Source organism: Chionomys nivalis, chromosome 4 (genome assembly GCF_950005125.1).
Source record: "Chionomys nivalis chromosome 4, mChiNiv1.1, whole genome shotgun sequence".
Classification (NCBI taxonomy): Eukaryota; Metazoa; Chordata; class Mammalia; order Rodentia; family Cricetidae; genus Chionomys; species Chionomys nivalis.
In genome coordinates this window covers 101,929,377-101,953,242 of record NC_080089.1, presented here as the reverse complement: position 1 = coordinate 101,953,242, position 23,866 = coordinate 101,929,377, and the positions used below count along the sequence as shown (strand labels likewise).

Sequence of the window (23,866 nt, the reverse complement as noted above, 5' to 3'; positions counted from 1 at the left end):
ACCTGAAAATGTGTTATACAGCTTTTATCAAAGGTAAAACTGTTATACTTTTTAGTGAATTATTCTTACCATTCATTCTTTTCTCCCCAACACATTATAATTAGTTATAGTAGAGCCAGTTTAATCAGTTTGTCTTCTCTGTGTGTGTACATATGTGGAAGTCAGAGATATCCTCAGAAGTTAGTCCTCACATGCCGTCTGACAACCGAGTAGACTAGGCTGGCCTGTCTGCACGTTCCCATCCTGGAATTACAAATGCACACTAACACGTCTGTCTTTATGTGTGTGTGTTTTAAATGTGTGTGTAGATACGGCTGCCCATGTGTTTGTGTTGAGGCTAGAGGTTGGCACTGGCTGTCTTCCTCTGTCATGCTGCCCCTTATTTTTTAGACAGGTTCTTGTCTGAACCTAGAGTTCACTGGCTAGCCAGCAAGTCCCCCAGGATCCACTTGTCTTCACCCTTTTAGCTCTCGGGTTACAACTGTATGCAGCCATGTCCAGCTTTACACAGGTTCTGGGGATCCAAACTTAGGTCTTCATGCATGTGTATGAAGTGATTTTCCCACAGAGCCATCTCCCCAGCCTGGATTTGTCTATTGAAAACGTGTATAGGTCTGGAGTTAAAAGGCCTATAGAACTTTGTCATTAGAAACTTGGGTTTGGGGATATTCCCATTCCTAGATTTCAGCTCCTCCTTCACAATGTGTCTACAGTTTTGAGGCCAGGCAATAGGGATTACAAGCATGCCAGCTTTTAAAAAGCAAAACCAAACATGGGAATCTGGAAATTGATCCTTCTGCTTGCAACTGGGCTGTCTTCAACCTAGTGCCTACATTTTTTTCAAAGCAAATTCATCTGCTAACATGTCGATTAATCCAAGTTATATGTCTTTGTACTGACTTGAACTTGACACCTCGTTCTTATAAAATTCTCACATTCGTGAGCCAGGCTGTGGTGGCGCACGCCTTTAATCCCAGCACTTGGGAGGCAGAGGCAGGCGGATCTCTGTGAGTTCGAGACCAGCCTGGTCTACAAGAGCTAGTTCCAGGACAGGCTCCAAAACCATAGAGAAACCCTGTCTCGAAAAAAAAAAAAAATTCTCACATTCGTCACCATATCTAATAATCTTGACTGCCTTTGCAGAATTCTGCTCTTAGTTTAGACATCCCTTGTCCCATGGTATCCTTTTCTACTGCTTGGCATTCACCTTTTCCCCAGGCTCCTTTCTTTGTCCTTTCTTATCATGTACAGATGTAACATTATTGGTGATTTAGCACATTTTAGTGCCAGGCATGACTTACCATGTTTTAGTACTAATACAAAATGCATCTAGGCACATTATTTTGATTTTGTGCAGTGATCTGAGGGTAGCAATTCTATTTCACAGGTAGGGCAGCTGAGATGTAGTCACTGATTGCTTTATGCACAAAAGAGGGAATGGTAAGGTCATTTAGGTAATAAAGTTGCTTTGCTTGCTAAAATTAATTTAAATTAGGAATTCAAGTTGAAATACTAAGGTCCACTTAAGTCCCTTTTTCACAACCAAGATTTACCCCAAGATTTACTCAGCTGTCCAGAACTCCTTTTGTTGTTTGAACTGCTAAGTGAAGATTGACGCATCCAGAGCCTCATGAGGTTTCATTTGCTAGAACTGAGTCAGACCGAACAAGACTTGATTGAAAACACGGGATACTGTAGATTTTGGGAATACGGAACACACTACGTTCTCTCTATATGAGATGCCCTCATTGCCTCATCCCTGTTCTTTCTTTTCAATCTTAAAGGCCAGTCAACCAAAGGAAAGTAGAAGAGGGAGGGAAGAAAGGCCAGGCAATGCCACACGTAGTGAATCTTCCTGATCCAACCGTGCCTCGCGGTGACTTCTTGTCTCAGTACACAGCAGTCAAGTCTGGTCTTTGTACTTGGCAGACAAAGATAAAATGTTCTCATTATTTCTTTGTGTGCTTTCCCCCCAAGCAGCTTAAGCAAGTATGACTCCTGGAATCAGGTACTAGGTCCTTACTGTCTAGCGAAGCCCACTGCATATCCCGTGGAGTGCCCGTGGCCTCTACTCTATTACACAGTTATACAACAGGGTAGGAAAACGTTTTGATTTTCACAGTAAATGCGAGACTACTGGATGCTATTTCCTTTACCGCATGGGCGGATTTCAAGGGAATTGCCCATTTGGTATCAGTGGTTAGAAAAGGAAAGCCAAATGACTATTGTTTAAAAGGATCCATCCATCCACCCACCCATCCATCAATCATCCATCTTTCTCCCTCCATTATCTGTCTGTCTGAGGAAATAATTTCTATGTAGTCCGGGCCACCTGGTATCAATGGTAAGAAAAGGAAAACCAAATGACTGGTGTTTAGGAGGGACCATTTATTTATTTACTCATTAATTCATTCCTTAATTTATTTGAGAAAATATTACTGTGTAGCCTAGGCCAGCCAACTTCACTATGTAGTTCAAACTGGCACACAGCCTTCCTGCCTTAACCTTCCGAGTGCTGAGACTACAGGTGCTAACAATCTTAATGAATGGGAAAGCCTGCTGTTAGTGTCATGAGTCAGTTAAACTCTGTAGCTTACACATTCCTCCTCAGTGCCTGTTAAGCCAGTTATTTGCCAAAATGAGAGCTCCAAGCAAGGTTGGCAGTTTTGAGAAGTGTTGATTAGCCTGCGAGTGGGACACTTGGCATAATTTGTACATCATTATGTCTAGGAGCCAAGGAAGGTAACACTTCGGTATAACATACTCCCCATTAGACCTACTGTGGGTAAAGAATGTTTCTTTTCAAACATGGATGCACAACAATGTTGTTCTTGATCCTTTTAGTAAAAACAGTCTTTATAGATACATAATCAACCCCACTAAGGAACATAATGCTCTCCTAAAATATTTGAAAAGAAGATAGTGTTTAGGATTAAATACTTGAGGAGCAAATAGCATTGCATTATTTGTGGAAACATTTGAAGTCATGTAAGGATATACTTACTGGTTGATGCCCAGTTTGTTTTCTATGAGTGTGTTTGTCTACCTAGTGTAGAGAATTGTCAACTGTCAAGAACTAGACATGGGCAGGCTAAAATTGGCAACTTACAGCCATAATTAATATTCCCACTGTCGGAATATACTAGTGGGAGGATAGAGCAGGAAAACACACAGCTGTACAAGTTAGACTGTACTTCGGCACCTGCCCCAATGGACTTCTACTTGCTAATTCTTGTTTGCCTGATCTCTGGAACTAGCTAGCATCTTTACAAACCTATTGGTATTAGGAGTTTTAGAATAGCACCTCTCAAAATCAGGTTACCTGACTTCCACTCTTCCTGTTTCAGCCTCCTGATTCTCAGTTATAGGCATGTGTCATCACACCCAGCACAAACTGTTTTGAATATGGTAAGATACACATTTTTACAACCTCCAAGTAGGAAATGTTCATTCTGCTACTTTCCATCCTAATTCTTTGATTTATAAAATGCTGGCTTGTGGCTGAGGGTTTGTCTCAGTAGTAGAATGTTTGCTTAGGAGTGCCAGGCCTGGGTTGGATCTCCATCACAGCAAAATTCAAAACAAAACAAAAAGTGTTGGAGCCCTTGTCAAAACCTAGCATGTGGAAGACCTCGAGTCCAGAGTGGATCTGAGATTTTCATTTCATTTCTGTTCTAGATGTAGCAGCTCAGAATACTGTTTGTGGATTGTTACAGTTGCAGTTTATGCTGTAAGACCTGCAGTGTATCTGTGCTTTTATCAATCATATGTAGTCTAATTTACCACATTTTTAATGTTCTCTTAGGCCTCCTATCTTTTATATGATCCAGACTTTTAACTCTCAAATAGAAAACAAAACTTTTTAATGAAATGATCACTACTAGATTTTGTGGTAATTTACTATGTGAGATTCCTATTCTTAAGAATATAGTTGGCTAAGCTATTGCAACTTAAAGGCTATAAAGTATTAGTGTTTGCTTTGAAGGACCAGGAGGAGTGAAAACCCTCTTAAATATAGATGTTTCTGGGCCAGCAAGATGGCTCAGGAGGTACAGCACTTGCTTCTAAGCCTGACTACCTGAGTTGGTTTTTTTTATAACTTTTTTTTTTGGTTTTTCGAGACAGGGTTTCTCTGTGGTTTTGGAGCCTGTCCTGGAACTAGCTCTTGTAGACCAGGCTGGTCTCAAACTCACAGAGATCCGCCTGCCTCTGCCTCCCAAGTGCTGGGATTAAGGCGTGCGCCACCACCGCCCGGCATGACTACCTGAGTTTGATCCCTGAAGCCCACATGATAGAATCAGAACCAAGTCTCATGAGTTGTTCTCTGATTTCTACACAAGTACCATAGCTCTTGCGTCCCCAACACACATGCAAGTAAATAAGTGATACTGACATTTCTTAAATTAGGCTGTATTAAAAGTAGAGTACAAAATATATTGGAATTCAGATGATCTGTTATAAAGTTTATCCCATAATAGGCAAATCCTAAAGAAAATTTAGTTTCAAGGGAGGTAAGAGATTTTTTTTTAGAACAACAAGTCTCATGTGCTACCAGACTGTTTATTCAAGCTCTGAGGTCTCTAAGTGCTCCTCCAAGCATTCAACCATTAACAGCCCAAACCGATTGCTTCTGTCATACCAGTGCCTGCTGTCTGAAGTGGTTACCACTTTGTTCTTTGACTGGCTGGCAACCTTTTTCTTTTGCCTCCTTTTATTTGAGTTTGATTGAGCCTTTGGTGCAAATAATTCAGCTGGGGCATATGACCTCGTGGCATTGAACAGATGTTCATACAGTTGCTTTGCCTCAGGACACACGCTCAGGAGGCTTTCTGCAGAAGTGGATGCTAGCAGTTGCTGGCAGAGTCCGTGCACCAGGCTTCCACTGTACAACCTGTTCAGTGGGAGAACATGATTTGAAAGCATCAGTTCAATGCAATGGGACAACTACGATGAACATTTTCAATAGAAGTATCTAAACACTCAGCTTACTGCTCCTATATAAACAGTAAAATTACTTACTGGAACCGAGTGACATGAAACCTTGTGATGATGCTAGACCAGAGTTAAATAGGCCTCTCTAACACTTCAGAGGAAAGGAATTTAATGAAATGGCCTTGGTAAACCAAATAGGCAGTTTATTACAGTATCAGAAAGTTGCAGTGGCATCATTTGTATGGCCATTTGGAATAAAAAGCCACTACACAAATGCAAAAGGGTATTAACTAGAACCCCCCTAAATGTAATGACTCATGGACAGAGCTGATCAACCTGGTGTACTTTGGCAGTTAGTACAGAGTCCTCAATAAGTGTGAAATCATCATTTAAGAAGTCTTGATTATTCTGAGATGCAACAATAATCCTGCAGGAAACATATTAGCAAAAACATGAGTGATATTGTTGCTCCTGTTTTGATGTGAAGGGAACTGTGGCATGTGTACCCAGAGAAGATCCAGTTAAGAATGACCAAAATTATCAAAGGAACAAACACAAAGACAAAAGGCCAGTTTATTAGACGTGTATGGAGGGTTTTGTGTTAGCTCAGACATGCGGTCCAGAGATACATCAACAAAGGTAGGGTTGGACTTACAGGTCTTGTGCTTGCCTGACTTGTACAAGGCCTTGTCTTCGGTTCCTAGTACCACACAAACACCAAGCAAGCAACCCTTTTGTTGATAAACTTTATGGTGCCACATCTTTTTACTCATTGAAAATATGCCCGGCTCTGGACTTGTACTTGAGTTTTCATGGAATACAGATGAAGCATGTATACAACCTCAAATCCCACTTCCTAGCCATTGCCTTATTATCTTACTCTCCCTCTGATACTTTCTGGATGGACAGTTACTCAGATGCCTAATCCATTGTTACTATCACTTTCCCATGGGCTCATGTCTGTCCCACCCAGCTTAAACTCCAGAGTTAAACGCAGGCATACATGTTCAGCTCCCTTCTTCCTATACTGTCTGACAAGACAAATCCCCAGAGAAAGCTCCAAAAGAACAGAGATTTTGTTTACCTCACCCTAGCACAAACTAGGCATTTAAGAACTATTTAAGTGAATGACAAATGGTAAGAAATGTCATCATATACATATATACCATATACATATCACATCATATGCATACACATATAATACACCAGTAATAAGATATGCTTAGGAGTAGAGTGGCATAAAAAGTCTCCACAAAGTAATCATTCAAACACCCAAAAGAATTGAGAGGTAATTAGTTATATCCTACTAACTTTGATTTTTGAAAAACTAGAGACAATAGAAACTGGGACTATTTTGCATTTCCAGAACTTGAGTTCTAACTGTTCTGAGACTGAGTACAGTAACACTGACTATTGTCAAACATCCTGTTTTAGACATAAAGATAGGAATCTTTGTATCCATGGTGCTTACTGAGTTAGGTCTGGCTCTGGGAGAGGAGTGCACAGCAGCTGGTTGAGATACAACCCCATCTGGAGACAGCACTGCCACTGACAGAAGACGTGCGCTGTGTCTAAATCCAATCTTGCACCTGGCTGCATGGGCGCCTTCACGCGCTGTAACTCTTCATACAGCACCTTGGCACCACCTGCCCGTGGATCTTCCTCACCTAGATAAAGAAACCACCCAAAGGCAGCATTTCCCAAGCACTGCATTCATTTGCACTCTTTGTACATATCAGCATCAAAGCCCCCAAAGACAGTTAGTTTGAAAACTAGTTGCTTTTCTCTTCTGGTTTCATAAATGTCTTATAAAAGCTGAAATATTTACACGAACAGTCCCTTTTCATGACTTTATTCAATCCCAAATTATTTATTTTTCCTTGAAATAAGATCTCTCCTATAGTAGTATGCTACCTGACCTTAAACAAATCTGCATGTAATTCTCTAAGATCAGTGTCTATGAAAATATCACATTAAACACCATTCTCTTTACTGTTTTTATCTGCTCTTTCCTTTCACAAATGCCCCCATGGGGGTAGCACACTTGCTTAAAGACAACTCATATAGGTTCAAAGTAATTTTTGCCTATTGTACAGGAGGAAAACTAAAGTATGAATACTTCGTTGCTTAACAGAGGGGCAAGAACTGACAACCTTAGCAGATGCAACTTATGCAGGTTTGTTTGAGCAGAGGTGCACAAAATAACCTTGGGACCAACTTGAAAGTAATAAAAAGGAGGCCCACCTTTCACAATTAGCAGGAAGCAAAGCACTGAGCCTGCCTTGGTGCAGGGTCCATATTTCCTAAAAGAAAACAAACAGACATGCCCCTTCTATAGGACTCATGCAAAATCTTAATGGGCTCATGCTATGGGAGTTTCTGTGTTTATTTAAACAGAACATAGCTTCAAACAGTGTTCTTACAGCCATGAGCCTGACTTGTTTTGTCATATATCAGTGGTCCCTCTAATGGCTCCTGTCAGATTTGAGCTTGAATATTTGGGATGTTTTGAGTCCATGCTGTTTCATTCTTAATATAGAATACAGCCAAGGTAGGACCACCTACAGAACTCTTTCCATGATGTTTTTTCTCTGTCCACACACATGGCATTCATAATCTTTTAAGGAGAAAGTTGCATTAAAGAACTAAAATGTTCCAGTGCTTCAGTTAATACCTCACCCAATATTTTATTTATTTATTTGTTTGTTTGTTTGTTTGTTTATTTTTGTTTTTTTCGAGACAGGGTTTCTCTGTAGCTTTGGTGCCTGTCCCGGAACTAGCTCTTGTAGACCAGGCTGGGCTCGAACTCCCAGAGATCCACCTGCCTCTGCCTCCCGAGTGCTGGGATTAATCACCCAATATTTTTTTTTTTTTTTTTTTTTTTTTTTTGGTTTTTCGAGACAGGGTTTCTCTGTGGCTTTGGAGCCTGTCCTGGAACTAGCTGTGTAGACCAGGCTGGTCTCGAACTCACAGAAATCCGCCTGCCTCTGCCTCCCGAGTGCTGGATCACCCAATATTTTAAATGCAGACAAAACTGCCCAGGCTATTTCTCTAATGGAAACAAGTTTTTTTTTTCTTTCTATTATTACTTACGTATTAATTAAAACTTAATATCCTTAAAGAAAGAAAACAATACAAGCAAGAATGCTAAGGTTGGAAGTATTGAGAAGTTTCATTTTCTGGGCAAGTGCAAGTAATGTATTCTGCTGCTGCTGCTGCTGCATTGGTGGTGATGGGGCATCAATTATCTCATAGCAGACAGGCAGTACTAGTACATCTCAGCTCTTTACCTGTGGCCAAACTCCTGGCTCCAAGTTCGGTATATGCAACTGTTAGGAATATTTTTACCTGTGAAGGGCATTTTGGCACCTTCACTTCTAAGTTCTGTAATAGTCAATTTGTGTGTGTGTGTGAGTGTGTAAATTCTTGAGGATGTACAGTTTATATACAACTTGACAAAACATTCCTGGATTTCTAGAACCTACCAGGGCAGTTGATGATGGCATGCAAGGGCTCCATCAGCATCCCCAGCAGTAAGGCCTGCAGATGATGGAGCTTTGCCTTGGCCTCTGTGGACTGCAACCAGTAACAAGTGACAGCAATGGGCAACTTCAGCAAAGTAGGGATGGCCTCCAGGACAACCTGTTTGACCTTCAGGGCTTCTAACAGAAGCATCTGCCGTCTAGGCAAGGGGAGCTGAAACATCAAATATTCCGCAAATTAGGGATTTTTTTTTTTTTGGTAGCATGAAGAGATCTAATTCAGTTATGGAAGTTAATAAATTACGTTTGGTTCTTTGAAGGAATGTATCTTCTATGCCCTCTAAATAGCTTTTCTTGTGTTTCTGCCCTGTCTCTCTGTACTGCATATTCAATACACACATCCTTCAGGAAGCTTGTTAGAAATTCAGTTCTGAGGTTCTAACCCTTAGTTTTGGTTCAGTAATCTGAGGGGAGCCTAAGAACTTGTACCTGAAGCCCATATACTTTACTATGGGAAACAAAGATCTACATCTGCTCTGCCCTTACTTGCTAGTGGACCTGTTACCACTTTCTCTCTGATGCTATAACTAAGCATCTCCACAAAATAAATTATAAATTTATTACATGTGGCTGCTCCAGGGTGAGAGATCTACTGAAGTCAGACAGGACAGTCTTAGTGACTTCCCATGCTGTGCCTGCAGCACACAGATGTACTCACTTTCCCTTACACTTTAGCAGCCTGGAGCTTTGAGCTGCTCGCTGAATTTTTGAATCTCAAGATGTTAGGAATCATAAAGGGCCTTATAGGCCACACTTTGATGAACATTTATGAGAGACTCCTAGTGTCTCTATGAAGTCAGAGAAATACCCTCCCTTCCAGTGGGTGAGCCAGTGCCGTACATTCTTAGCACTTAACGGGTGGTTAGTACAGTGACTGAGAGATGAGATGAAGTGTTAATTCAAACAACATCATGATTGACACAATAGTTACATCATTAATGTCTGAGGTCTTTGGATAGTACAGTGACTCTAAATATAGTTTCAGCAATTTAATATTGTTTCAGTAATTTAGTTTTATAATCAGAAATAAACGAATTTCTTCATAGTATAGCAGCAACCCCTACAGGACTCATACATTAGGTGAAAACAAATCTAAACTTCAAATTAGAACTTTTATGAACAAAGTAGTCTAGGATTTGACATCAGAGATTCTGCTCTCAATAAGTGGCTTTGGGCAAGTTTCTGGGGGTTTTTTCTAGTGTGATCATCTGTAAAATGAGCCGTACATACTGGAGTCGCACCGGGTGGTTTTTTTTTGTTGCTGTTTCTTTGTTTTAACTGCTCAGTCCTCAGCGCCTTCTAGAGAAGGAATTACTCTGCTGTAGTCTCATCTGTTTGGCTCCCAGGCCTGTGTGGCACTATGCCATTGATGTTTTTCTGTTGGCTTAGTGGCTGCACATGAATCTGCTGATTTTTTTTTTGTTTTTTTTTTTTTTTGGTCTTTCGAGACAGGGTTTCTCTGTGGTTTTGGAGCCTGTCCTGGAACTAGCTCTTGTAGACCAGGCTGGTCTAGAACTCACAGAGATCCGCCTACCTCTGCCTCCCGAGTGCTGGGATTAAAGGCGTGCGCCACCACCGCCCGGCGAATCTGCTGATATTTTAATTATTGTCTGCTGCCTCATAGCTCCTCAGTCAGTACCTCACCAGCTAAGGCCTGGTGGGACGTCTGGTCCTGTGGTATGGATATGTAGGTTTAAATTAAGTCTCTATCGTTCTACTTATCAATAACGCTCAGAAGTCAAAGGCTCGGGTGAAAAGCAACTAGCTGACCTTGTTTTTTTGGTCAGAGAAATCTCAAGGGACGGGTCTCTTCCCTTGTCCCAGAACCAAAAGTACTCAAACTCTAGTCCCTGTAGTCCCTGCTCTCTTTCCTTCCTGTGGGTCTTCTCTATCCAAATTGCTGGCTTCTGGTCAGCTAGTCACCAGTTCCACTCCGTGATTCAACATATAACTTTATTTTAAGGAGTATCAGAATGCGATCAAAATATCCTACAACATCCCATTTGGATTTGGTGGGACTGAAATGAGCCAATATATAAAGTCTCTCTCATGAGGCTGACACAAAGCTACAGTATTATAACATCATGTTAAAAGCAGGAACGATCACAGGGTTTCTGCAGTTGAACCTGCGTTTGTGTTTGGAAATACATTTGCACCTGGCAGCACTTAGAATTACGGGCTAATTACAGATTAAAACCATTGAGCTAAACACAGAACTGATTAACTCATGCCAAAGGCAAGCCAAATGATCTACAGTGGTACAAAGTGTATGAAAACGTCCTCTTACTATGACTACAGCTAACTGCCGAGAATGCTTTAGCTACACTCATCAAGAAATACAATCAGCATGCTACATCTCATTGACTGGATCAGATTTCATAGGGAAAAAGTGTCCCGATCCCTATTTCATATCCTGCCGTCTGGACAGATTACAGATGTAATGTGAAAGGGAAAGGTAATTGTTTTCATGACCTTGGGAGGAGGTAGTAATTTCATACAAAGATCATAAAAGGGTAATCGTAAGTAATAAAAAATTAAATGACTACACTAAAACTGTTTAATAAAATATACCACAGTGAAAGTCAGAATGGGCGGTCCCGGCCAGTGTTAACTGACAAATGATCAGTAAGCAAAAGACTTTACATAGAATATCTAAATGGCTACTGAACACAAGGAAGTCACCAGACAAATGCAAATTGCCTACCCAAATGACTAAGATGCTGTAACCCCACTAGAACAGCCGGAATGTTTCCTGGGCTAACAGACACCTAGTAGTGGCAAGAGCACAGGAAGAAGCACTCTCCTGTGCTGTTGGTGGGAATGTTAGTGGGTCACTGGCAAGCCCTTTTGGCAAGACTTCTAAAGAGCTGGGCACAAAGTCTCCCCACCCCACCCAGCGATTCCACATATGTGCAATAGAAGTATGTCACAGGTGATGCGCAGCACGGTATTCACGTGCTGTCTGAAACAGCACTACTGGAAACCACCCAGAAGGAAAGTCACTCGTGCTATGTCCGTTGTCACAGTGCAGTGAGTTTACAGCAGGAGAAATGAACGAGTTATAAGTGAGTCTCACAGATACACTGAGGAATGAAGGAGTTGTGAGTGAGTCTCACAGATACACTGAGAAATGAAGGAGTTGTAAGCGAGTCTCACTGATACAGTGAGGAATGAAGGAGTTGTAAGCGAGTCTCACTGATACAGTGAGGAATGAAGGAGTTGTGAGTCTCACAGATACACTGAGGAATGAAGGAGTTGTGAGCAAGTCTCATAGATACACTGAACAGAAGACGCCTGGTGGAAAAGATCCATACTTTCTGTGGGGCTTTTAACTGAAACTCTTCTTTGCTTTCTTTGCAATATAAATCCTGTCGTCAGGAAATTCACCCCTTTAAAGTACACAATTCAGTAGTTTTAGTATATTTATAGGCATGTGCATCCTTTATTAATCTCAGAACATTCTCATCACCTCCAAAAGCAGCACTGTTCCTGTAAGTAGCTAATTCCCAGTGCCAAGGATGCACTGTGCCTATGCTGTCACTAGTGGACACACGGGGGCATTTTGGGTCACATAATTCTTTCTTGTGAAGTGCCAATCTGCTCATTCTAAGAAGCTGAACATTCTTGCTTTTCCCAACTAGATCTTAGTGGCAGCTCCACCTTTTCCACTCCCTAGGAAGTGACGATCACTACCACATGTCCTTGGGAATCAAACAACAGGCTGCTGACTTTCATACTTGAGTAGGCTCATGCCAATGACCCTGTGAATCTGCAAGTGAATATTTAGTTGGTGCTAAAAAACAAACAAAAATCTAGTGGGCACTGCAACTGGCTTTATAAATTCATTTAAATTTAATTTGTATGTTTAATGTGTTATCAAAATAGTTTCATCTGTTATTCTTAGTATATTGACATATTATCAAAATAAAGGCAAGACTGGAATCCATGAGAATATTTTCTTCCTTGAAATGATGACTGATTTGAGCTTTACTTAGAATTAAGCAACAACAAGGTAGGCTAAGGCATGCTTTTCAGGATCGGTTTAAGCAAGTCGCCAGGATGCCACAAGCTTAAAGCCTAAAAAGAGACCTTCATTGATAAAAACAAAACCTTTAGACAGAAGCATCAGTATCAATCTTAATTCAACTCTGAGATAATCTAAGATGCTGTTAGGCCCGTATCAAGTACCTATATGTACACTCCTTTTACAGTTCAAGTTATATAACTCTATTCTAGTTGGGATCAATATAGTACAATAATTGCAAAGGAATGGGTTACTGAAGAACACAACACTGAGAATAGCAAATTTAGCGCTACAGGTGCTAGGTTTGCTGTTAGTACTGACACTAACTAGGCGACTAAGAGGTTACCTAGTTCCTGGGGTTCGTTTTCAAATACAACATTAAGGCATGGTGGGAAACAATGTGTTACATTAAGAGAGACAGTACATATTATAGTGATATTGTTTATGATCTAACAAAGTTTGCCTGAAGATCAGAGTGCAAAGCTAACCACACCAGTCAGCCATACAGGCCAGGTAGTGGTGGCACACACATTTAATCCCAGCAGCCACACTAGTTAGTCATAGAAGCTGGGCGGTGGTGGCACACATCTTTATTCCCAGGACTTGGGGGACAGTGGCAAAGGGAACTCTGTTAGTTCAAGGCCACCTTGGACTATGTAAGATTGAATCTGTCTAAACACACAGAGGTGATCCCAGCACTTGGGATCACACACCTTTAATCCCAGCACTAGAGAGGAATGTAAGGTGGGATGAGACAGGAACTCACTCTCTTTTTAGTCTGAAGATTTCGTAGAGGTAAGAGCTCGCTAGTAGGTGGCTGCTTTGCTTCTCTGATCTTTCAGCTTGAACCCCACTATCTATCTCTGATTTTTTTGTTAATCATACTACAACATATGAAAGCAACTTATTATCTATAGATTTTTAAGAATTTTATTAGTTTTACAAACTTACCTCAGTCAATTTGCTCAAGTCAGAATGATTCTTGAGCATATGTTTTGCATAAACAACCGATGTTTTGATATTTTTATCAATTCTTTCCACTTCATTGAAAGCTGGAGGCTGAGAAGGTGCTGCATTCTGGGACATACCTTCTGGATGTGATGAGGTATTTAAAAGAAGCCCATAGATGATTTGCCGGATGGGCTGAGCTATTCTGTGGGCATTTGGTCGCTGCATGTTTTCTACCTGTGTGTGAAGAAAGGTCCTCTGAAGCACCAGAGCATCACTGATGAAAGGTGGTAGCTGGCCTTTGGCTAAGGCTACTAGGACCCACTCTGGCAAGCCCAGATTCAAAGCGTCTGGACAGACGTAAGTTCCATAGCAGAAGAAGTCCTGCAGCTTCACCTGGGACGGCTGGTACTCCTTCATGGAAGTGCGGAGATGTTCCTTAACATCTTCTCGGCCCTTTCTGGGGAGATGCTTCAGGACATTCTCTAGTGCTTCAGCGGGGTCATCAAAGTGAGACAACCAGTTCAGAAGTCCCAAAACTCGGTGGTATCTCCTCCCCTTAGAACTAAGAGGAAGCCGTGCTTTGCTGATGAATGTCTCTGTGATGGGCAGATTAACATGGTCATTTCCACACAGCACCGCAAAGAGAGGTAGTAGAGTCTTGTTCATGTTGCTGAAGTAATGGCAGAATGCATCAAGGGAAAAGCATTTGGCAGGAATATAGTAATCCTTTGTATTCTTAACAGTGTTCAGATTTCTCCACTGAAAACTATTCAGTGGGCAAAACCCACTTCTCAGGTCAAAAATGCAAAAGTCACTATCTGATGATAGCACAGGGCAGTTCCAGTGATTGGCAAGTGTCATGATGTCCCGATCTGCTTCCGAGAAGCTCTGAACAAAACATACCTTAAGCCTGATCAAAACCTGTATAAACACTTCTCGGATGAGTAAGGGACACACATTCCCACCCCCGCCGACAGAAAGGGAATGGGCTGCCTGGATCTTCTCTCTAGCTCGATCCTTCAGAGTAGTAAGCTTCTTATCTGAAATGTCACATCCTCCATCTAATACAACATAGGGACAGATACGACAAGCAAACAGCGACTCAAAGAATTTCTGTACAACATCTGCAAAAGAATCATAGTCCCCTCCATACCGGAGTTCCAAGTTTGAATTGAAGCAAAGTCGATGGAAAAGAGAATAGCCATCGATGATAATTTTTGTGTCCCTCAGTTTCAGATCAGTGAAGAACTCATTACTGTAATCTTCCACGAAACTCATGAGTCCTCTGACGCCCATGATGACTGACAGAGCTGCCTGGGAAACGAGAAAAACCAATTTCAGTGGACGGTGCTTCTGAAGGCCATTCCTGGTTGCTAATCTCACTGTATCTGGAACCAACCCAGACCCAAGCTGCTGAGTATACTGATAAAGGAATCGTTCTTAATTGGATCACTGGAGGTGGGAAGACCCACCTTTAATCTAGGCCACACCTTCTGCGGCAGCCTATATAAAGGATATGGACGAAGAAAGTTCTTGCTCTTGGCCCACTTGCTCTAACTCTCCCTGGCAAGTTCATCCCTTGCCTGGCATAAGAGCCCACTTCTTCAGCATTCTGGAGGGCACTGGAGAGCAGCTGAGATATGCAGTCTCAAGGACTGAACAACTACCGCATTCTTGGGCTTTTCATTGCCTCTGTTAGAATAGCTGGAAGTCACTCTAATAAGCCCTGTGTGTATGTGTGTGTACACAGATCCTACTATCAGTTCTGTTTCTCTAGAGAATCCCGATTAACACAGTGCTCTCAGGGGCACCAGATCATCGCCTCAGTAGAAAATGAGACCTGCTCTTTGAATAAATTGCATGTCTAGCTGAGCACCCACAAGACACAAACTCAATCGTTTCATGGGGTTTGATCTTTGGTTAATGATGGAGGCTACTCCTGGCCTCATTGGAACACTATGGTCACATCAACAGGAATTCTACGGATTCTGCTACTGGTATTGTTTTCATTTTATAAGGTGGAGTATCTGTTTGGTGAGGGTCAAGGTAACAAGTCCTAAGCTATAAAAATGGCATCCTTATCAATGTCTTAAATCTCAGTGTTGGGCACATAAGGATTCAGTTTTTCTTATGGACCCTTCTTACAGGTCTTGAGTGTGAGGCCATTAGATGCGGTTTGGGGTAACAAAAAGCAACTGCTTTATGCTTCTAAGACCCCAACTATCCAATTTTAGCCCCAATTATTTACATCAGCTTCTGGCCTATCTCTGGCTAACGACTCATAGGACTGGTTGGTGCTACTGATTTTCCCTCTAGCTTACTGTGGCACTATTACCAGCCTTGCCTTTCTTTAAAATTGTGAAATGTTTTTTCAGTCTTAGAATTATTGCATTTTGATTTTTTGAGATGCCACGTAAAAATTCATGACCCAGAATTTCTTGGTTTTGGCATCTGCCTACATTTCTCCTCACTTCAGATCCACCTCAGTCAACACCTCTGCACTGAACAGTCATTTCTTTCCCGGTCTGTCGTGTGGTTTCTGCAAACTCACGACTAATGTGAGCTAATGACATGACCTTGCTTTTGCTCAACAAATGCAAGACGGGTAGGGCAACGGTGCACAAAAGACGTAGGATCTAATTGCTCATACACAGACCTCCTACCCCAAGCCATCTCAGCCCTCGACCCACCTGCTGCTTCCTCCTGGCCCCCCACTTCCTTCATCAGCAGCCCAGGGTGGCCCGGCAGGCCCGCAGGTGAGTTGAAGATCGCGAGCGGAAACCGGAAGTACCTGGACGTCACTGGGAAGCCCGGTTCAGAGAAGCTGAGGGCGCTGCCGGTAGGGAAAGTGTTTTGGGGCCAGTGGCGGTAACTTGGTGTAGGATGAGGTGTTTGTCTCACGATTGCGACCTCTTCCTCAGGGATTCTCTGCCCGCCTCACCCCGAACCTTCGCGCCGCCTCATAGGGTCGCACGCGCTTCCGCGGGCCTGGCGGCCCAATCCCGACTTCCCAGCAGCCCCCGCGCCGTCTCCGTGGCGACGGCGTCAAACAACCACGCCCGCCGAGGCAAGAAGCTTTAGGCCGAGGCGTGGTCGATCGCCGGTCAGGGACCGGGAAAGGTAACAAAAGTGGAGCTCGGGCAGCCGGGCCCCGCCGCCCCCGGACCGTATTTCCCCTCGGAAGAATAAGCGCTCAGCTCCTCGATATACTTTTACCTGCTTTGCGAAAATCAGGGTTTATTTGTTGAAGAGACAGGAAGTTGTTCCTTTTACCTCAGGGTTAGCGTTTACCTCTCAGGTCAGATTTAGCAGAACCCGGTCAGGACCACTTCCTAGTGCGTGTTATGTTGGCATAAACCACTCGGTCCCCACCGCGGTCAACACTTGCCTTTTCCTTGGCCTGTCCCAGTGGGATGGGTCGTTTTCCTTAGGAATGGTTAGCACAAAGTGGGCATCTCTCTGCTTTCTCCAAGTTCCCATCCTGCTTTCTTTCCTTTTTTTTTTTTTTTTGTCTTTGGACCACAGTTGGTTTTCTGAACCCTTCTTTGCTCTCCAAACGTTTACTGATACTGTATATCAGCTGTTAGCGAGACACCAGGGATACAACAATAACATGTGTTCCCAACACCCAAGTTCAACCACGGCCCTAGTTTCAGATCCACGCTGCCCTATATGTACATTCTGTGGTTATGAACAGGGATGAGAGTGACAGAGTTGAGTCTGTGAGATTAGCCTGGAGGGGCTGTTTACACACTGCCGGGTTTATCTCTCCATTACAGATAGAAGCTTCAGAACTCCATCTTGCGTTGGGTCCTTCACTGAACTTTAATCTCCTCTCCACAATAAGGAAAATTATTAGTGATCTGAAAAGCTGTGGTTAGGCCATACACTTTTCCAAACGGCTTACTTTATCTAGAAATGACCACTTTTATGGCAATCAAAAAGCAAACAAGGTACTTTTTGGAGGCCTACACTGTAGGTACTGTAGATTTTCCCAACATTTTCTTGAGGAGGGGGTATCGCTGTCACTGGAACTGGGAGAAACAACAGATTAGTACATTCTTTAAAGAAAACAGTATTACAACTGGGCCTTATGCTTCTGTTTTGCAAATTTTCGTGTTTGATTGCCCTGGTAGGCTTTGTGGTAAATGCCAAGCCTAGAGGTCATCATTAATAACAATACTTTTTCTTGTTGCTTTAGAATTGTTAAATATGATAACCTAAGGCCAATACATAGTATTCAGCATAAAATCATTTTCATGCAAATTTTTTTAAAAAAGCAAAATTTTCAAGAAAGCATTTAACACTTGGATGGAACAAGGGTATGTTCTGTGGAATACCTTCTCATGAAACGGTTCTGCTGTTCATCACTGCTGTATATTTCAAAGCTCCTTGAGGAATATGGTTTTACCAATAAAATATTCATATTCAGCTACTTTTGAAACGCAGCTTTAGGTTCGAGTTGTATTTTGTTACTTCTAATCCAAGGAGATAACTCTGCACCCAGTATAATAAAAACAGAATCAAACTTTGCTTAGGATGAAAGGGAAAAAAACACTCCAAATTAATATTCCTTCACATATCTAGTCTAATAAACTAAAAAAAAAATAACCCGTGATTTACTTTAGTCTACATGGAAGAAATGCAAAGGAAAACATTATGCTAATTCCTGGTTTAAGCCCAATTTATTTTGCTTGTAAACCAGAGTAGACATAGAAGGGAGAGATCACCACAAGAAAGTTGATAACAATCTGTGCATTAAGGGAAGATATGGTCCTGTGTTTGGATAATCTCTTTACATTAATGGGGAGTATAAACACTTCATGAAAGTTTATAAAACATACACATCTCAGAAGTCAGTAAAGCTTTGACTGTAAATCCAAGGAAGGCTGTCTTTATAAGAAAGTGCCTTCTAGAGTTTGCAGCATTTTCACCACAACACACACACACACCCACAACACACACACACACAACACACACCCACGCTAACTGGTGTGATAACACAAGGTATGGTGCAGGTATTATCGTCAAAAGCTTATATTTTTTTTTGTAGGAATCTTATAGCTGCCTTTAGACATGATCTGTGGATTTTCCATATTTCCAGCATCTGTCGCCACTTCCTGCTTGACTCTTTGACCATCAGCTGGGAGGCCTGACTGTTTCTGTGGATGAACAAGCCAGTTTTAACTTGCTTGGAGCAATGCTGAAATTCCAAGAGACTAAGTGTGCGAGCTGGTGCTCAGCCACTTCCAAGTATCCAGCTCCCTTGATTGCAAGAAGATATGTTCCTCAGCAGAAACTTGGCAGCGGGAGTTTTGGAACTGTCTATCTGGTATCAGACAAGAAAGCCAAACAGGGGGAGGAGCTGTAAGTAATGAAATGGCCAAGTCTGTGCATAGCCACGGGCTAGGCTGATTTTAGAACATGGCGTCATATCTGCTCTGTACTTTATATAAAGCAAAAACTGCTAATCACAGAAATGTCCCTTCACTGGTTCCTCCTTAGATCCCCCCCATCCCATTTTCTTTGAACTGGCAGGGTTTTGCTCTAAAATTGAGCTACACTCCCAGCCCCAAGAAAGATTATAAAAACAACAATAATAATCACTTCAGATCCAAATAAAGTATTCAGATGATGCAGAGAAGGTGAATAGGGTAAATTATGTAAAAATGACTCTTTAATGCATACCACAGTCTCAGTGGCAAAATGTCCCCACTGACCTTAGTCGTGATTTCTCTACTGAGAAAAGCTGAATTCTTCAAGATAATGACTATTTTTAGAAATGCTACAAAATGAAAATAAATAGTAATTCACATGCCAGATAAATGCCTGCTGAAGGAAAGATGGTATTTTCTTTGGCTTCTTTGAAGAGCCCTCCAGAATCAGTAGTTAGAAGCTAGAAACTTAAAACGAATGGATCTTCTCATTCAAAATAGTTCACATTAATGGTACCCTTGTCACCTATAATTTTGCTCAGATCCTGTAAACTCTGGAAAATTCTTGATACCATTGCTCGATCCTCTCTTGCAGTATCCATTTTGGATTAATCTGTTTTCTACTTGTTGCAGTTTAAAGTTGGTTGGAACTGAAGTTAGGCTGGGATGGTGGTTCAGTTGACAAAATGCTTGTCATTCAAGCTTTGGGCCTGAGTTTGATCCCTAGGACCTCCACAAAACAAGCTAGGTGTGGTGACATGTATTTATAATCTCTGTGTTGTGGAGTCTGAGACAGATTGGTCCCTGGAGCTAGCCAAGCAAAATTACCAAACTCCTGTTTCAGTGAGAGACCTTGTTTCAAAAACAATGTGATTTGAAACTGAAGAACAATGACACCTAAGGTTGATTCCTAGTCTCTCTTTCTCTACACACACACACACACACACACACACACACACACACACACACACACACACACGAGTGGGGGGGGAAGAGAAAGAAAGGGAGGTAACATGGGGAGAATAGAAAACAAAGGAAGAATTAGGCACCCAAGAAGCTCTTTGCTCTGGAAGATCAAGTGTCTGTCCTAATATGTAGACGGAGGATGCTCATTCGTTCCCAGTTGCCTGGACCTGAAATAATCACACAGAAACTGTATTAATTGCAATACTGTTTGGCCAATAGCTTAAGCATATTTCTAGCTAGTTCTTACATCTTAAATTAACCCATTTCTATTAATCTGTGAATCACCACATGTTTGTGGCCTATCAGTAAGGTTTAGTCCAGCGTCTGTCTCCTGCTGCAGCTCCATGGCTTCTCTTTGACTCGGCCTGCTCTCTCCTCCTCTATCTGCTTGGAATTCCCGCCTCACTCTATTCTGCACTGCAATAGGCCCAAAGAAGCTTCTTTATTAAACAATGGTATTTACAGCATACAGAGGGGAATCCTACATCACCTCCCCTTTTCTGTCTAAATAAAAAGGAAGGTTTTAACTTTAACATAGTAATATTACATACAACAAAACAGTTATCAACCAAGGTTTACAGTTACAATATTTATATCTACTTTATCTTTTATCATAATTAAGGAAAACTATAATTGTTCATGAACTCCATCAAAGACTCAAGAAGGATGTACTATTACCAAGAAAACAGGAAGTACATTGTAAGCAACTTCCAAAACTCTATAATTGATAAAGACATCTTGCTGCCTGGATAGTCACCCAAAGTTCTTCTGTAATATTGAGGCACCCATCTTCAGCTTACAGGCCCATAGTATCTGACAGACTTTTCTATGAAGTAGGAAATTTCAAAGATAGTTCCACCTATATTGGCAGTTTGTCAGTCACTTTCTTCTGTGTACTGCAGAATGTCTGGAAGACTCTGTCATGAAGCGGGACCCTGAAGGACTGCCTTACCTTCTTTAGGCAACTTCAGCAATAATTTTTCTGTGGGTCCTGAGTGTCCAGTTCATACAGCATACCATCAAACAGTCTAGGCAATAGCATTTTCCTGCCCAAATGGCTAAGAAACTCCATAAAAAGCCTCTTGGATGATCCTCTTGAAATAGATTGGTGCTGCCAGGAACAAATGTGTCTCATTGTCATGTAAAGTCTTAAGTTCTTAAACATTTTAAATGCCATATTCAATTAGTCTTTGAAATGTTTGAAGAATAACTATTCATCTGAAATATATCTCTGTACATCTAGAAAACTTAACTCTCATGACTACAAGTTTGACTATTATAAATGACTATCTATTAATACGTATATCTTAATTATACACTACATTTTTAAAATGAGCTGCACAAACACAATACCTTAAACAAGAACAGAAATACATATAACAAAATTGACCTTAAATTTGTATCAATAAACCAAGATCCATGCCAATGCAAAATGTGCCTCTCTATATCATATCCCCCTTTAAATGTAAACAAGCATTTATAAACAATCATTTAGGGAATTTGGATGTAGTTCTCTCCAAATTGCTTCCTGCTTTTTGTTAGGCTAAGTATTTGGGGGGCTTTATGGAGACGTTTTAGAGTGTCTTGGTTTATCAAATCACATTACTCTGGAAGGAATCCACAGGTCCTCATCCTCTGGAAACAAAAGCTGAACTTCTTTTCTAAAGCAACATATCCTTAGACCCAAATTTTGAAGTCAAGATACCTTGACTTGTTGGTTTAGCTTAGCAGCCTGTACAATGAAATTTCTCTCTGTACTTGCCTCATTTACAGACAAAAAATTTAAAAGAAAACACAATAATATACATAATCGAGATGCTCTTTGTATATTCCATCTTTACTTGGCTTATTTTTCTTTTCTCCTTTAATCTATGATTGTAGTCTGTCTCTTTAAAGACTTTGGGTTTTTTTAAAAAAGCAATTTACTTCTTTTTATAACTCTCTATACTCTTTTTGTCTCTCCCAAGCCTACATACATTTATCCAACACTGTGACCCATTCAGAGGTATTTTTCATCTGAATCTGTTTTTATTGTGTATCTGTAATGCTTTTCTGACCAGGACCACTTCTTAAAATGCTAAGCGGTGTGGTTAGGACTAATGCTGCTTTGTCTTTTGGCTCCACTCAGTCCAACTTGGTGGGGGTCCATTTTCTTCCTCTGAGACTTCCAGGTGGAAGCCATCCTTACCACCTCAACCCTGGTAACTAGTTGGCCCATGCTGCTACCAAGTAACTTGCAGCATTCTGCCCACAAGTCCCATTCAAGTGCTCAGCCTCTTAAAGAGCCAGAGTCTGTGCTGCCCAAACCAGGAAGCCACCCACCATTTCTTATGTTGAGTCAGTAACCCTTTTCTTAAAGGAGCTGTGGCATCTCTGCTCACTGCCAGCAAACAGAGGTCATCTGAAAAAAAAATGTGGCTTTCAAGAAACTGCTGAACTCTGTTTTTTTTGTGCCTAGAATTCCTTTCCAAACTTTCTCCAGTTTTACTTGGATGTAGCTGCCCCACATTGATACACCAGCTAGTGTTTTCGTCTTTAGCAGCCTCTGGCTCCTGTCATTGAATATTTAAGTATGGGTTGAAATCAACATGATAAATGACTTTCTATGTCTTGCTATATTGTAGGAATTATAAAAGTGTTACCAATGGTTTATTTTAAAGATCAACTTTTGAAATTGTCTCCATGTATAACATTTGAACAAGTTGTAGTTTTCTAGAATTTGGTATTTTCAGTCAGTCCAGCATAAAGAAGGGTGAAATCTGGTATTTTTCTGGGTTCTTCAAGCATGATTTATACTATATATTTGCTAATTTTCTTGATGCTATAACAACACACAAAACAACTTGAACAAGGAAGGTTTATTTTGACCCAGGGATTGAGGGAATGCTGTCCATCGTGGTAATGCATGGCAGTGGTAGTGTGAAATAGCTGGTCACATTGTCTCTGAAGTCAGGAAACAGAGCACCATGAAAGCAGTACTCAGCTCTCTCCATTATCTCTTTATTGGGTCCAGAACTACAGCTCATCAGATGATGTTGCTCACATTTTGGTTGGATCTTCCCTCCCCAGTTCACCCCTCGGGAAATACCTTTCCAGACATGCCTAGAGGTTTGCTGTAAATGGATACTGCTTTTTTGTTTCCTTGTCACACAGACTCAAATAATCACACAGAAAGTATATTAATTAGAGCACTGTTTGGCCAATAGCCTAGGCATATTAGTAGCTAGCTCTCACATCTTAAATTAACCCATATCTATTAATCTGCATATTACCACAAGGCTGTGGTTTACTAGAAAGGTTCTGATGGCCTTCTTCTTTGGCAGCTACATGGCTTGTCTGTGACTCTACCTTCTGTGTATATATATATATATATATATATATATATATATATATATATACAGATCTGTTCAGACTTCCTGCCTGGCTTTACTCTCCTAAGCCATTGGCCAAAACAGCTTTATTTATTATTCAATGAAAGCAGCACATATACAGAAGGACATCCCACATCATCTCTTCTCCTCTGTCTAAATAAAAAGAAAGGTTTTAACTTTAACAGAAAAATTACATAAACAAAACAGTTTTCAAGCAAGAATCATAGTTACAATATTTAGTCCATTTGCATTTGGCAAATTAAGGAAAATACTCTATCATCTATCCTATCTTTGTGAGTCTAAAGTTTCATATCTAATTTATCCTTTGTCATAACTAAGGAAAACTATAACTATAATTATCTGTCTTCAACTCTTTGGAGACCCAAGAAAGATATAATATTACCTAAATAAACAAGAAGTGTATTGTAAGCAACTTCCAAAACTCTAGAATTGACAGAGACATCTTACTGCCTGGACAGTCACCCAAAGTTTTTCTGTAACATTGGGGCATCCATCTTCAGCCTACAGGCCTATAGTGTCTGTCAGACTTTTCCATGGAACAGGAAACTTGAAAACCTGTTATGCCTTGTAATGGCAAAGTTCATCAGTTGCTTTCTTCTGTGTCCTGCAGAATGTATGACAGTT

At 41.1% G+C, this 23,866-nt stretch overlaps 2 protein-coding genes across 5 annotated transcripts in view; one reads left to right on the top strand and one right to left on the bottom strand.

The window, feature by feature from the left end:
- Window positions 1-4,412: 4,412 nt before the first annotated feature.
- Aste1 (asteroid homolog 1) lies at window positions 4,413-16,395 on the bottom strand. 4 transcript variants are annotated; one of them, XM_057768619.1, is made up of 6 exons: window positions 16,140-16,395; window positions 13,843-14,763; window positions 13,450-13,683; window positions 8,418-8,628; window positions 6,404-6,599; window positions 4,413-4,891 (listed from the first exon to the last, which is right to left on the bottom strand). In XM_057768619.1, the coding sequence occupies exons 2-6, from the start codon at window positions 14,743-14,745 to the stop codon at window positions 4,561-4,563; spliced, it is 1,875 nt and encodes a 624-aa protein (XP_057624602.1). In that variant the 5' UTR covers window positions 14,746-14,763; window positions 16,140-16,395; the 3' UTR covers window positions 4,413-4,560. The 4 variants fall into 4 exon arrangements, with proteins under 4 accessions (XP_057624602.1, XP_057624600.1, XP_057624601.1 ...); XM_057768617.1 differs by having other exon boundaries at window positions 13,450-14,763; XM_057768618.1 differs by having other exon boundaries at window positions 13,450-14,763; window positions 16,241-16,395.
- A 2,254-nt stretch (window positions 16,396-18,649) lies between these two features.
- Nek11 (NIMA related kinase 11) overlaps window positions 18,650-23,866 on the top strand; it is a 216,577-nt gene continuing 211,360 nt past the window's right edge. The window contains 1 exon segment of the mRNA XM_057767840.1: window positions 18,650-18,816. Coding sequence (XP_057623823.1) covers window positions 18,650-18,816 — 167 coding nt within the window.